Below are 12,949 nucleotides of genomic sequence, written 5' to 3'. Positions count from 1 at the left end.
TAAACAGGAGTGTAGGTGAGTTTCTCCTGCCCTCACTCTCCCCTTCCTCAGAGATTTTTGACACTGGGAATGAAGACAGGACGTCAGCATGTACAACACTGGTGCCATTTTACATATAGCTATTGAAATGTTTACGATCTGTTTTTATGTCTCTTGCTAGTCTGCTCTTATATTCCCTTTTCTCTGTTCCTCGCAATTTCTTGGCCCACCTTTTCTGAATTCTAAAATCCTCCCAATTCTCAGACTTACTTCACTTTTTGGCAGCATTATAAGCCTCTTCCTTCAATGTAATACTATCTTTAACTCCTCTTGTTAACCATGGTTGGATCACTGTTCTGTGGACCTTGTGTGCCTTAAAGGTATGCATAATATTTTTGCAAATTATGTATCAATTCTTTAAATATTAGCCATTGCTTGTCTACCATCATAACCTTTAATGTAGTTTCCCAATCTGCCTTAGTCAACTCACCCCTCATTGCTTTGTTTAGATTGGAAACACTAGTATTGGACTTAACTATATCACTTTCAAACTCAATATAAAATCCCATCATATTAGAGGCCTCTTTACTACAAAGTTATTAATTAACCCTTTCCCATTGCACAATACTAGATCTAAAATAGCCTGTTCCCCAGTTTGTTGACATACTGAACTGGAAAACTAACTTATATACATTCTATGAACTTAACTTCCACAATATTACTGCAAATTTGGTTTGCCCAATCTCCCACGATTACTGAATTACCTTTATAACATGAACCGCTAATTTCCTGCTTTTTACTCTGCCCTACATGACAACTACTGTTAAGGGACCTGTAAACAATTCCCAGTAATATTTTCTGACCCTTGCTATTTCTTAGCTCTACCCAAACTGATTCAATTTCTTGATTTTCTGAGCTAAGATCCTTTCTCTCTACTTTCCATCCTTCTGTCCTCTATTATCAGAGTTACCCCTCCTCCTTCACTATTTGGTCCATCAAAAAGTTAAGTATCCTTGAATATTTTGTTCCCAAACTTGGTCTCTTTGCAACCACATCTCTGCAATGGCTATTAGATCAAAATTATTAATTTCTAACTGTGCTATTAATTCATCTAATTTATTTCAAGTGTTTTGCAGATTCTGATACGGTGCCTTTAGCTTTGACTTTTCTCTAATTTTCCCTGATGTCACCTTCTCTAATGCAACTTTGTGACTCTCACTAACCTTCCCTGACACACTGTTATTTTACCCAAACGCTCTAGATCATTTACATTTCCCGCGCTGCTTTTGAAGTTACCCTTTCCTGAATCCTTCCACTGCCCATTCCCCTTTATTAGTTTAAAGACCTGCCTACTTCCCTAGTTATTAGATTTGCCAGGAAACTGGTCCCAGCCCAATTTAAGTGAAGGCCACCCTAATGGAACCGCTCTCTCTTCCTAGTACTAGTGCCAGTGCCCCATGAAGCAAAACCCCTGCCTTCCACATTCAGTCATTCCACATTCAGTCATTCACTCATTCAGTCACACATTTAACCTTCAAATCTGTTTATCCTTATGCTAATTTATGCCTGGCTCAGGTGCAAATCCAGGAAGTATTACTTTTGAGTTTGTGCTTTTAATTTGGACGCTAATTCCTCAAACTCTGTCAGCAGAACATCATTCCTAATTCTACATATGTCATTCATTGCTATGCGAACCATGACAACTGGGTCTTCCGCCTCCCACTCCAAGTACTTCTCTAGTTGCAATGAGATGTTCTTAATCCTGGCACTGGGGATGCAACACAAGCTTTGGAGCACCCTGTCACAGCTGCAGAGAACGGTATTTATCACTTTGACTATACTATCCTATACCACTACTACATTCCTTTACACTGCCTCCATTCAATGGCCTCCTGCACTATGGTGCAATGATTAATTTGCCCATCCACCCTGTAGTCCTTGATTAACTCTGTGCTGAAGTTCCTCGAGCTGTAGGTACTTAGCACAAATATAGTTGTCCAGGATTGCAATGCCCATCACAAACTCACACATGCTGTAGCTATCTACCAGAATGTTGTGAGTTCGCACAACTGAAAATCCATGGAATCAGTCAGACCTCATGTGGCAGATCAACCTTAGAAACTACTCCTAACACCTCAGTTCATGACCTAATATTGAAATATCTAGAATGTTTTGATGAAATTGGCAGTTTCAAGGGAGCTGCAACATTACACTTGCAGGAGAATGCTAGTCTGTCAAATGATTTGATAAGTTTTGTGCAATGCGAATACCAGCGGCAACAAAAAGAAACAGCAAAAGAATGTACATTAGAGAAACTGTGGAAAACCATCATCAATGGATGGCCTGATTTAATTCAGCATGTCCACAAACACGTGGGACTATTTTGGCCTAACCGGCACGAGCTAGCTATCTCCCGGGGAGTCATTTGTAAAGGCAGGCAGGTCACCATACCGGAATCTTTGTGACCTGATATTGTTCAACAACTTCATCACTCACACATGGGCATAGATCGGGCGAGAAGACTGACAAGAGGCACAGCCTATTGGCCGGATATGAACAATGACTTTGAAGTTGTCGTCAAGAAGTACAAGGCATGTCAAGAACATATGCCAAATCATCACAGAGAACCATTGATGCCACACGAAGTTCCTAACCATTCTTGGACAAAAGCTGCATCCAGCCTCTTTCATATCCATGCCACTGACTTCAATGTTATGGTCAACCACTTTACCAAGTACCCCATTATTCAACAATTGCACAATACGTCAAGCGCTGCTGTCACACACACTCTAAGTGCTATTTTCAGTTTATTTGGTTTGTTTAGAGAGATCATTTATGGATAACGGTCCTCAATTTATTGGTAAGCCATTTCAGGATATGTGTGAGAAGTGGAATATAGATCACACTACTTCTTCTTCTCTTTACCCTAGATCTAATAGCCTAGCTGAATGAATGATTTGTATGGTGAAATCCCTATTTCTCAAATATAGACAGACCAAGCAATATCTACACATTGCAATGTTACATAAGAGAGTGACACCTTTAAGTGCAATTATTTCATCACCAGCCAAGCTCATGTTTGGCAGACCAAGGTGTACCAATCTACCTACTCTTACCCATTCCACTCTTGCAGGAACTAGATAACAATTTTTAAAACCGCAAGAGAAGATGACCAATGTGCATGATAAAAATGCAGGTATAGAATTGCCAAGTTTGCAGTTGGGAGAACAAGTTTGCATTCAGGATCCCATGGAAGGTACATGGCAACCAGCTGAGATGACAGGAGTTTGTTCAGAACCAAGGACCTATGAAGTCATTACACACAAATGTGCAACGGTGTGGCATAACTGTGGACATATCAGACCCAGTTCCTCAACCACCATGCAGTCCTTTTGCACCCAGGAAAAGATCCCACATGCAACCAGGAATAACACCCAACAATGACAATCCCACAGATCACTGTGAGCAATTAAGGAACCTTCAGACAAGGTTACCATCATAAAGTCTGTGTGTCCCAGCAGATTACCTCCACACTTTAGAGACTCATAGATTCATTAGTTCTATATGCTTATGTCGTGGTAACTAAACATGAACATATATTGTAAACAGTTCTACTTCTTTGGAAGGAGGGAAAGTATCTTTAAAATTAAGGGGGGGCTGTTGTAAAATGCCCTTAAGGGATAGCAGCATGACATCACTAAAAGGGAAGTGTGTCGTGCGATCCAGTCTTAGTTTCACCTTTGTTTTTGTGCCCTGCTGGTGATGTCTTCAAGCTTTTTATTGTTATGACATGGCATGTGATGTGTGCCAGGCAGACCAAATCCACAAAGGAAACTTGGCCGTGTTATCACAACAGTTTTGCAATTTGTATTTATTATGTGAAGATTTGGGCACTGAATTCAGATGTAATGGGTCCAGTAACACCTTCAGGGATTTTAAAAACTAAATTAAAACATTTATTAACAAAGGAAAAGATTTCAAGCACATACATAAGATTACAATTGCTTAATATTATAACAAAACCCAAAATTCCGACTTAAGCTGACTCCCAACTACGCACCCCTTTTAAGCAACTGTCCAAAATAGATTTTAAATTTAAATAGCAAGCCAGAAAATTTACTACAGCACCCATTTGACAGTGGAATTCCAAAGGCTTTTCTCCAACTTTAGTTACTGGACACAACAGACTTTTGTAAACATAGCTGGAGGCTTCCCCAAGGCTGTTTTACACACTCCTTTTAGTTATGATATGGCCCCCCTTCCTTCCTTCTTTATATATGTTTCACTCTCTTTAATTTGTAAATTCCATTGTTCTATACGTCTTTGGAAATGTGCTTTTCCCATAATATAAGAATCTTTCATGTTGCCAATATGGTCAGTACCTTTTGGAAAAATAAACATAATAACCTTGCCCTATTTATCCTGTTAGCTGTAAACATCCTCCCACCCCTTTGAAACACAAACAACTCATTCACATATCTAAAAATATAAATTTCCTTCACGCCCTACATGCTAAGGCCTCATCCATGTTTACTCATTAAAATTCAAATGCCTTTTACCCCTAATTTCTTTTGATAATTTCAAGCTTGCAGTCTATCTGACTCAAATTCAATTAAATTACACAGACAGAACCATCTACACTTGCACCCATAAACCTACTTTGCAATAAACCACAATAGTATTGTGAAACGTATTATAGTTCCGTGACACTATCCATGCATATCTGTTCTCATGTGCCTAGTCTAAATAAATGAACCAGCGTGTTTACCCAAACCCTTTTGAGTGATTGGTGCCTTCATATTATTGTAATAACATGACACAAACTTTTTATAGTTGCAATTCAGCCACACTAAGGATGAAAAATATTTACATTAAAGCCACTTTAGAAGCACTTTAGCCTTAGTGAAAAACGAAGACTCGATATTTTATAGTTGCACCAACCTTTTACTTATATTCGCAGAGAGAAATGTATTATTATATTACCTAAGAGTAATGTTTCAAATATTAAAAATTTCCATTCAAAACATGGTTTTATACCTAGAAGAACATGACAGTGGATAGATGCAAGTGATTATAACACTATGGTGGTATGATTTGAGAAGCCTTCATGAATAAACCAAGGGTGGATTTGTCCCAGATTTGCACTAAGTGCAGTAGTGGGTGGGTAAAATGATGTTTTACCCGTTGGCTGCGATGGCGGGTTTTCATGCCGTATCATCGCAAACCCATCACATTATTTATTCATTCCCGGGAAACATGTCATTTCAATGGTGGGCAGTCTCAGATTCGCCCGCCACGTCTGTCACCTCTCTGCTTCATCACGCCAGGCACTAAATTTAAAGTACAGTCGAACTCAGTGCATCCAGCCCAGGACTGCAGCAAAGAAGACATGACCCGAAAGGCAAGAAGACTGCAGCCCTCAAGCACCCTTTGGATGCCGTGGAGGCCCGCTGTGATGTCCTCCACCCCAGCTCTGGCCGCAGGAGAGGCAGCTACTTTACTACTACAGCTTGATAAGCGATGGCAGTGGTGATCACTGCCAGTGCTGCACAGAAGAGGTTGGCCATCCAATGCAGATAGAGGATGAGTGATCTCATCCCTGCAGCAAGCGTATGGCAACCATCTCATCACTCTAAACTCACACACTCAAGCCCATCACACATTCACTGGCATCTCACTCACTGCCAGCTCAAGGGATGTCACCACCCATTCTCACTCACATACCCTCACATCTCCATCTGGCCTCATCACCTCTGGAGACTGCCTCCTCAGCCCTCACCATCAGGAAGACCAGAAAAATTCCAGAAAACAACTTGACAAAGGAATTAGGAATGTTAAGCTGGCCTAATATGTGAATCCCAGGTTTGGTTTTCACATGGGCACTTTCACTGTTTGGGAGGCGGGCCGAGCAAGCTCAATGCTCAGCCAGTGGAAGCAGTCTGGTGCCTGAGCCATTTCCATGGTCGGTTCTTACTGACGTTTCATTGGTGAACTGCTCGCATTTTGTGGGAGGCAGGGGTGGGAAACCTGCTTTGACATCACCATGGAACCCAACCAGTCCAGGGAAGTTAAAAGGGGAGCAGGGTGAAGCGATGAGGAGGATCATGCATGGGGGCAGGGAACTGAATTTTGGGGGGGGTCAAGAAAAGCATTAATGTCCATAACTGATCCTCTTGGCACCATCTGGGGAGACAGCTTGCCTCTTGCTAGGTGCCTTTGCTCACATTATGACTGAGATTAGGAACTCACTTTTGGTGAGTCATAGCTGAAACCACTTGGCGATGCACTGTCTTGCTACAACTACAATATGAAGGAGGAGGTGTCAGCTGTGGCTCAGTTCATAGCACCCTTGCCTTTGAATCAGAAGGTTGTGGGTTCATGTCCCACTCCTGGAAACCAAGAACTGTGAATGTACTCGAAAGAGTTACATGCGATCTGTTGATAACTCGAAAGAGTTACAATATGAAGGAGGTTGATTATTATTCAATCTGTGCTGTTCAGTTCATGTTTTGAAGCACTCCCCCCAAATCATCCTAATATGGCAAATAAATTACCCTTCATATCTGTTTGGTAAGAAATCTGATTATGGAAAGTTTGTGTTTTGTCATTTTTTCGAGTGGCAATGAAACATTTGGGACTCCACCTACAGTGCTAATCATATCTACATTATTAATAGAGAGCTTTAGAAATAAATAAGTGCAAACTTTATAATGTTACGTCTCAGGAGTATTAAGCAAAATTAGAGGTTGCCATTTCCCAGCTTCAGATTGTTTTAGGAAGTACTTTAGAATTGAAGAAAATTCCAGGATCATGGGGCTTTAAAAAGGGCTTTAAATTCACTTATGGTCATCTTTGTGATGTTTTCTATGGAATTTTGCCACCAACCAACTGAACTGTAACATTATCAGCCCTGTGTATAATAATTAGTGTTCCTAACTGTGTTAAAATCCATGAATTAAAGAAGGACAGTTGCTCTACATTTTTTGAACTGTTAAGAGTTGTTTAGTCTTTTTACTACGGTGGTAATTTAGCCACTCGATGGCTGATGTGAAGACACTATCCCAAACTAAATTTGCAATGAAATGATTGCAACATGTAAACTGCAGCCTTCTTTCAATTGTCATTTCAGACCGAAAGCTGTATAAAACAATTGAAACGACTGGATTCCAAATGGAAAAATCTCGGACCTGTATCAAGTACCTCATGTTTCTGTCCAATACTTTAATTTTTGTAAGTAACTGGTTAGTCATATTTATGAACAGATGGGAATGACTACACGAAGCAGGCATTCGGGTAGAAAACTCTGAGAATATTCATGAGATCGGTAATTACAAGAATATTAAAATCTGGGTCCATGGCAACGGGCATTGTTATTCAATAACTTTAATCAAATATATACCACATAATTTTATTAAAGTCTAGAATGTGGCTTAATTGTATTATGAGATAAAGGGTACTTTATCTTAAAAACAGTTATGAAATAATATCCAGGAGCTGAGGAGATTATTGCAGGATTCTTGATGAATTTCAATGCAGGAGGCAGCAACTCTCTGTAATAATCTTACTATGGTCTGTTACAGGCAGGGGGTACTTGTCTGCTGGGAGTTGGCATTTGGGTTACAACCAACCCCAATGGCTTCAAGAACATTGTGACTGCAAACCCGTTGATCTATACGGGGGCTTACATCATCCTGTCAGTCGGGGTAATTCTCTTCTTCCTAGGGTTCTTAGGTTGCTGGGGAGCCATCCGAGAGAGCAAACAACTGCTTATGACTGTACGTACAGCAACTTGAAACCTTCTTTCTTTCAGATTATTTTTGATTGATGTTCAGAGGTGTGAGAATGGTTAAAATTTGACCCCTAATTCTCCTGCCCCCACTCCCAAATTTATAACCAATGAGATAACTTGCACAAATGCATACTATATCCCTATTAGGATAACACCAGCAGGTGCAACACCTCCTCATACATTTTGAAGGTGCTGGATTTGCTATGTTTTGGTGCCTTTTCCTCCTATCCCTTGGCCAGCTGGTCATTCATCATATTTGTAGCCGGTGAGTAGTGGCAAGCGTTTGGCCTCTGGAGCATCATAACCAAAACCAATGGTGTCCTTGTCTGAAGCTCTTTGACCTTTCCATCAAGCACCCACTGAGTGGTGATGTGGACCAAGAACCTATGGCTGAGGTTCTTGGTCTACATCCCTTCCTAGTCCAGGAGCATTGAGGCTATTAGCAGTAGCCAAATTGTTGAGATCAACTGGCTCACTATTGGCTTTGGTTTCAAATCCCATCTCCAATGTTTCATTACCTCAGAACACAGAAATTTAATGGAAGAACATTGTTTTGTTGAAATTTAATTCAGATTCTTAACATAAGGATTATAATTATGTTATGGATTATGTCTGCTCATTAGCCAATAGGACAAAATGATGTGAATAAACAAATGGTGATTTTAAAGCTTGTCCATCTCTAAAAGTACAGGGATTCTTTTTGATGGTTAGATAATTATTGGAAGTTGCGCTTTCAAATTTCACTAACTAGGGTCTTCTGTAAAATAGTGAACTGTATAAATTATAGACAGACTCCAAGGGACCCCCAGTAAATATTGTCAACCTTCCCTATAAAATGTTGACACATTCCAAGGGGCTTCCTGTAAAGTATTGACAAACCCTAAGGACCCCTAATAAGTATTCATAGACTCTAAGGGTGTAAAATATTAACACACTCTCAGGGACCCCTGTAAATATTGTCATACTATCCGGAATTCCTGTTAAGTTTTGACACGGTCCCGGGGAATGGTTCATTGGGTAGCACAATCTGGGTTATAAGGTTGTAGATTTGAGCCCCTCTCCTGATATTTGAGCACATAATCTAGGCTGACACTTCACTGCTCTTTTGGAGCTACCACCTTTTGGATGATAGATTAAACCAAGCTTCCATCTGCCCTCTCAGTTTGATGTAAAAGATGCTATTTGAAGATCTCTCCGGCGTCCTGCCCAATATTTATCCCTTAGCCAATATCACTAAACCAGATTATTTGGCCATTATCTTATTGTTGTTTGCAAAATGACTACTGTGACAGCCTACATTTACAATAGTGAAATGTGTCTTCAAAATACTTAATTGACTGTGAAGCATGTTATTATGTCCTGAGGTTGTGACAGGTGCTATATGAATACCCTTTTATTTGCATATTTGTAAATAATAATAGGCCCTCTGCAACCTATGGTTTTAAGAATTGTGCCACATTAGCTTTACAGAATTCCATTGGACGGCCATGCTTTTGTAAGATTTCCCAGGCTAAAAGCATCTCGTCTCCAAACTCCATATAAAGGGGAGACTCGCTGATGTTTACCAGTGTGGATAATCTTTCCTCTTAACTTTTCTTTCATGCCTATTTAAAACAAAATTGCAAATCTGCCATCCCCAAACATGATCACCGCCTAGAATGAAGACTCATTCCAACTTTCCTATTCTTAGTTCATTCATTCCTGCTACCTCAAATATGTGGAGCTCCCTAACCCTACTTTCCCTTCCCTTTTCCTTCCTCGAATAATCAACAAGCTTTCAAACAAAGTTTAACTACCCCTTCTTATCACTTTCTTCATCTTCTACTCTTCTTTGGCGGCACTCTCAATGGCTCCCAACTCTTCATCCAATGTCCAGTATTATCTAATGAATTTGACTAACTGGCAAACTTGAGTAATTTGAAAATATGCAGCTAATGCAGTTACATATTTGAGGACTTGACTTTACAAAGCAGAAATATAGAGCTTGTCATTGAGAGTGGGCCGTGAGCATCCCCTGCTGGTGATTTTAGTTCATCCATATTTTTATTGCATCTCTTACACAGTACTGTATTCCATGCTGTATTGTAGAATTTTTTTTTAAAAGGCTCCCTTCCTTGAGTGTTATAAAATCCATCAAACTCAAGTCAAATCGCACATTTTTGAATAGAAATTAAACTTTGTGCTCTGCACCTGTTATTTGATTAGGTTCGCAAATTTGATTTTAACTCCTCCCTTAAATAAATTGGTAGCTGTGACAAGGTAACTGTTAGTCAGTTTACAACTGAATTTCTCCAACTTCCGTCAAATAATTTCAGAATCTCACAAGCTGACAGCTTTGTGAAAATCGAAGGCCAGTTGCCTGTGGAAGGCATCGTTTTAAAAAAAACAGGTTCTTCCAGTCGGCGAGGAGGGGCGGGGCCAGCTCGCTGATGTGTCAAATGACACGGGTACACCGGGCGTGCGTCCTGATGTCACCCCTGTGTTATTTAGACTTTCAGTTCGGCGGGCGCACAGTCGAATCGGCTGCGCGTCCGCCGAACTGTCAATGGCCTATTAAGGTCATTAAAAAAACTAATTAGCTTGATTGATGGACCTGCCCGTCTAACCTTAAGGTTGGCGGGCAGGCCGGGAGCCCAGGCGGGCCTTGGATAAAGCATGAAACCTCATCCACGGGCGGGGTGAGGTTTCATGAAGGCTTTTAAATGTTTATCAAACGTTTAAATAACAGTTATGGACATGTCCCAACTCATGTGACAGTGTCACATGTGGGGACGTGCCAGGGAAATTTTTTTATTACCTTTCTGTCAACTTTTGAATTGGAGCCGATCTCCCTGAGGCGGCACTTTGCCTCAGGGAGATCTGTGCGCTCTTTTGCATGCATGCGTGAAAGAGCGCACTCCTGGCTGAGGGAACCCCCCCCCTGCCTGCACAGGGAGTGCATAGCGCTTCCTGGCGGACGTCACACTGGGCGGGCCTTAATTGGCACTGGGGGCACCAATCGGAAGGCTGGTCACTGGCACCCGCTCCTGCACTTGCCCCCCAATGGGGGGAAAATGTTCCCCAGAAACTGGTAATTGTGCATCAGATTCAATGTCTCCTGTTAAAAATGTCAGATTGTATATTTCTGGTGTCAGTAAAATCATAATTGCATATTTTTATGTACATTTATGACTTTGCTCTAAATGGCAAACTGTGGAATTTTTTCCCACATAGCGACTCAAGCAAGTAGTTTAAGACATGAGGATTAATTGATTGTGTCCTGTTACTTGCAGTTTTTGCTGTTGATTCTAATCATTTTCATCCTGGAGTTAGTTGCAGCTGTCCTTGCTCTGGTCTTCAGAAAACAGGTAAATACAATGGCCAGAAATAAAACTGTTACTTTCCAGCAATATGTAAGTAACTATCCTGTGCTAAATATGGAAACTGTCATTTATATTTAGATAAGAAAAGATTATTTCTTAAAGGAATTGCAGATGAAGTATAAGGGAGACAATTCTACAGATGCATTTTCAAAAACCTGGAACGCCATTATGATAGACGTAAGTTTTAAAACAAATTCTCTTCCTGCACCACTCCAACCAGAAACACAGATAAGCCTATAGTTCCACAAGCGTCAGCTGCCAACTCATGCCTCACCCAAGTGGGCGTCAACACACTGCTTGGTTGTGCAATGCACCACAAATGAGAATATCGACAAGCATTTTGGCCGTGTGATGCATCACAAGTCAGTTTGCTTCCCCCCTCAGTTGACACCCACACTTGTGCTCTTTAAGTGGGGTCACAGGATAGTACACTGCAGCAGGAACCATTTTCTATGGGGCAGTAGTTCTGGTTCTAACACACTGACTGCCTTAGGCAAGGCCAACTAATTGTCTGGGATTAAATCTAGGCCAACTTGACCTGTTAGCTCACCCATGTTGATAATCACAGTGTATACCGCCTTGGGTACCATAAGACCATAAGACATAGGAGCAGAAATTAGGCCATTTGGCCCATCGAGTCTGCTCCGCCATTCAATCATGGCTGATAAGTTTCTCAACCCCATTCTCCCGCCTTCTCCTCGTAACCTTTGATCCCCTTACCAATCAAGAACCTATCTATCTCGGTCTTAAATACACTCAATGACCAGGCCTCCACAGCCTTCTGTGGCAATGAATTCCATAGATTCACCACTCTCCGGCTAAAGAAATTTCTCCTCATCTCTGTTCTAAAAGGTCTTCCCTTTACTCTGAGGCTGTGCCCTCGGGTCCTAGTCTCTCCTACTAATGGAAACATCTTCCCCACGTCCACTCTATCCAGGCCTTTCAGTATTCTGTAAGTTTCAATCAGATCCCCCCTTATCCTTCTAAACTCCATCGAGTATAGACCCAGAGTCCTCAAACGTTCCTCATATGTTAAGCCTTTCATTCCTGGGATCATTCTCATGAACCTCCTCTGGACCCTCTCCTGGGCCAGCACATCCTTCCTGAGATACGGGGCCCAAAATTGCTCACAATATTCTTAATGTGGTCTCAGCAGCACACCCCTGCTTTTATATTCCAGTCCTCTCGAAATAAATGCCAACATTGCATTTGCCTTCCTAACTACCGTGTCAACCTGCAAGTTAACCTTAAGAGAATCCTGGACTAGGACTCTCAAGTCCCTTTGCACTCCAGAATTCTGAATTCTCTCCCCATTTAGAAAATACTCTATGCCTCTATTCTTCCTACCAAAGTGCATAACCTCACACTTCCCCATGTTGTATTCCATCTGCCACTTCTTTGCCCATTCTCCTAACCTGTCCAAATCCTTCTGCAGCCTCCCTGCCTCCTCAATACTACCTGTCCCTCCACCTATCTTTGTATCATCTGCAAACTTGGCCAGGATGCCCTCAGTTCCTTCATCTAGATCATTAATGTATAAAGTGAAAAGTTGTGGTCCCAACACTGACCCCTGCGGAACTCCACTAGTCACTGGCCGCCATCCTGAGAAGGACCCCCTTATCCCCACTCTCTGCCTCCTGCCAGACAGCCTATCTTCTATCCATGCTAGTACCTTGCCTCTAACATCATGGGCTCTTATCTTACTGAGCAGTCTCCCGTGTGGCACCTTGTCAATGCCTTCTGGAAGTCCAAGTAGATAATATCCATTGGCTCTCCTTTGTCTAACCTACTTGTTACCTCCTCAAAGAATTCTAACAGA

At 41.4% G+C, this 12,949-nt stretch overlaps 1 protein-coding gene across 2 annotated transcripts in view; it reads left to right on the top strand.

The window, feature by feature from the left end:
• The window catches only part of LOC144683570 (tetraspanin-18B-like), a 136,129-nt gene that overhangs the window by 111,854 nt on the left and 11,326 nt on the right, over window positions 1-12,949 (top strand). For both annotated transcript variants that reach the window (XM_078546716.1, XM_078546717.1), the window contains 4 exons: window positions 7,109-7,209; window positions 7,560-7,754; window positions 11,041-11,115; window positions 11,209-11,307. In XM_078546716.1, coding sequence (XP_078402842.1) covers window positions 7,150-7,209; window positions 7,560-7,754; window positions 11,041-11,115; window positions 11,209-11,307 — 429 coding nt within the window. In that variant the 5' untranslated portion in view covers window positions 7,109-7,149. The remainder of the gene's footprint in view (window positions 1-7,108; window positions 7,210-7,559; window positions 7,755-11,040; window positions 11,116-11,208; window positions 11,308-12,949) is intronic.

This window comes from Cetorhinus maximus, chromosome 8 (genome assembly GCF_964194155.1).
Source record: "Cetorhinus maximus chromosome 8, sCetMax3.hap1.1, whole genome shotgun sequence".
Lineage (NCBI taxonomy): Eukaryota > Metazoa > Chordata > Chondrichthyes > Lamniformes > Cetorhinidae > Cetorhinus > Cetorhinus maximus.
This window is presented reverse-complemented; position numbering and strand designations above follow the sequence as displayed.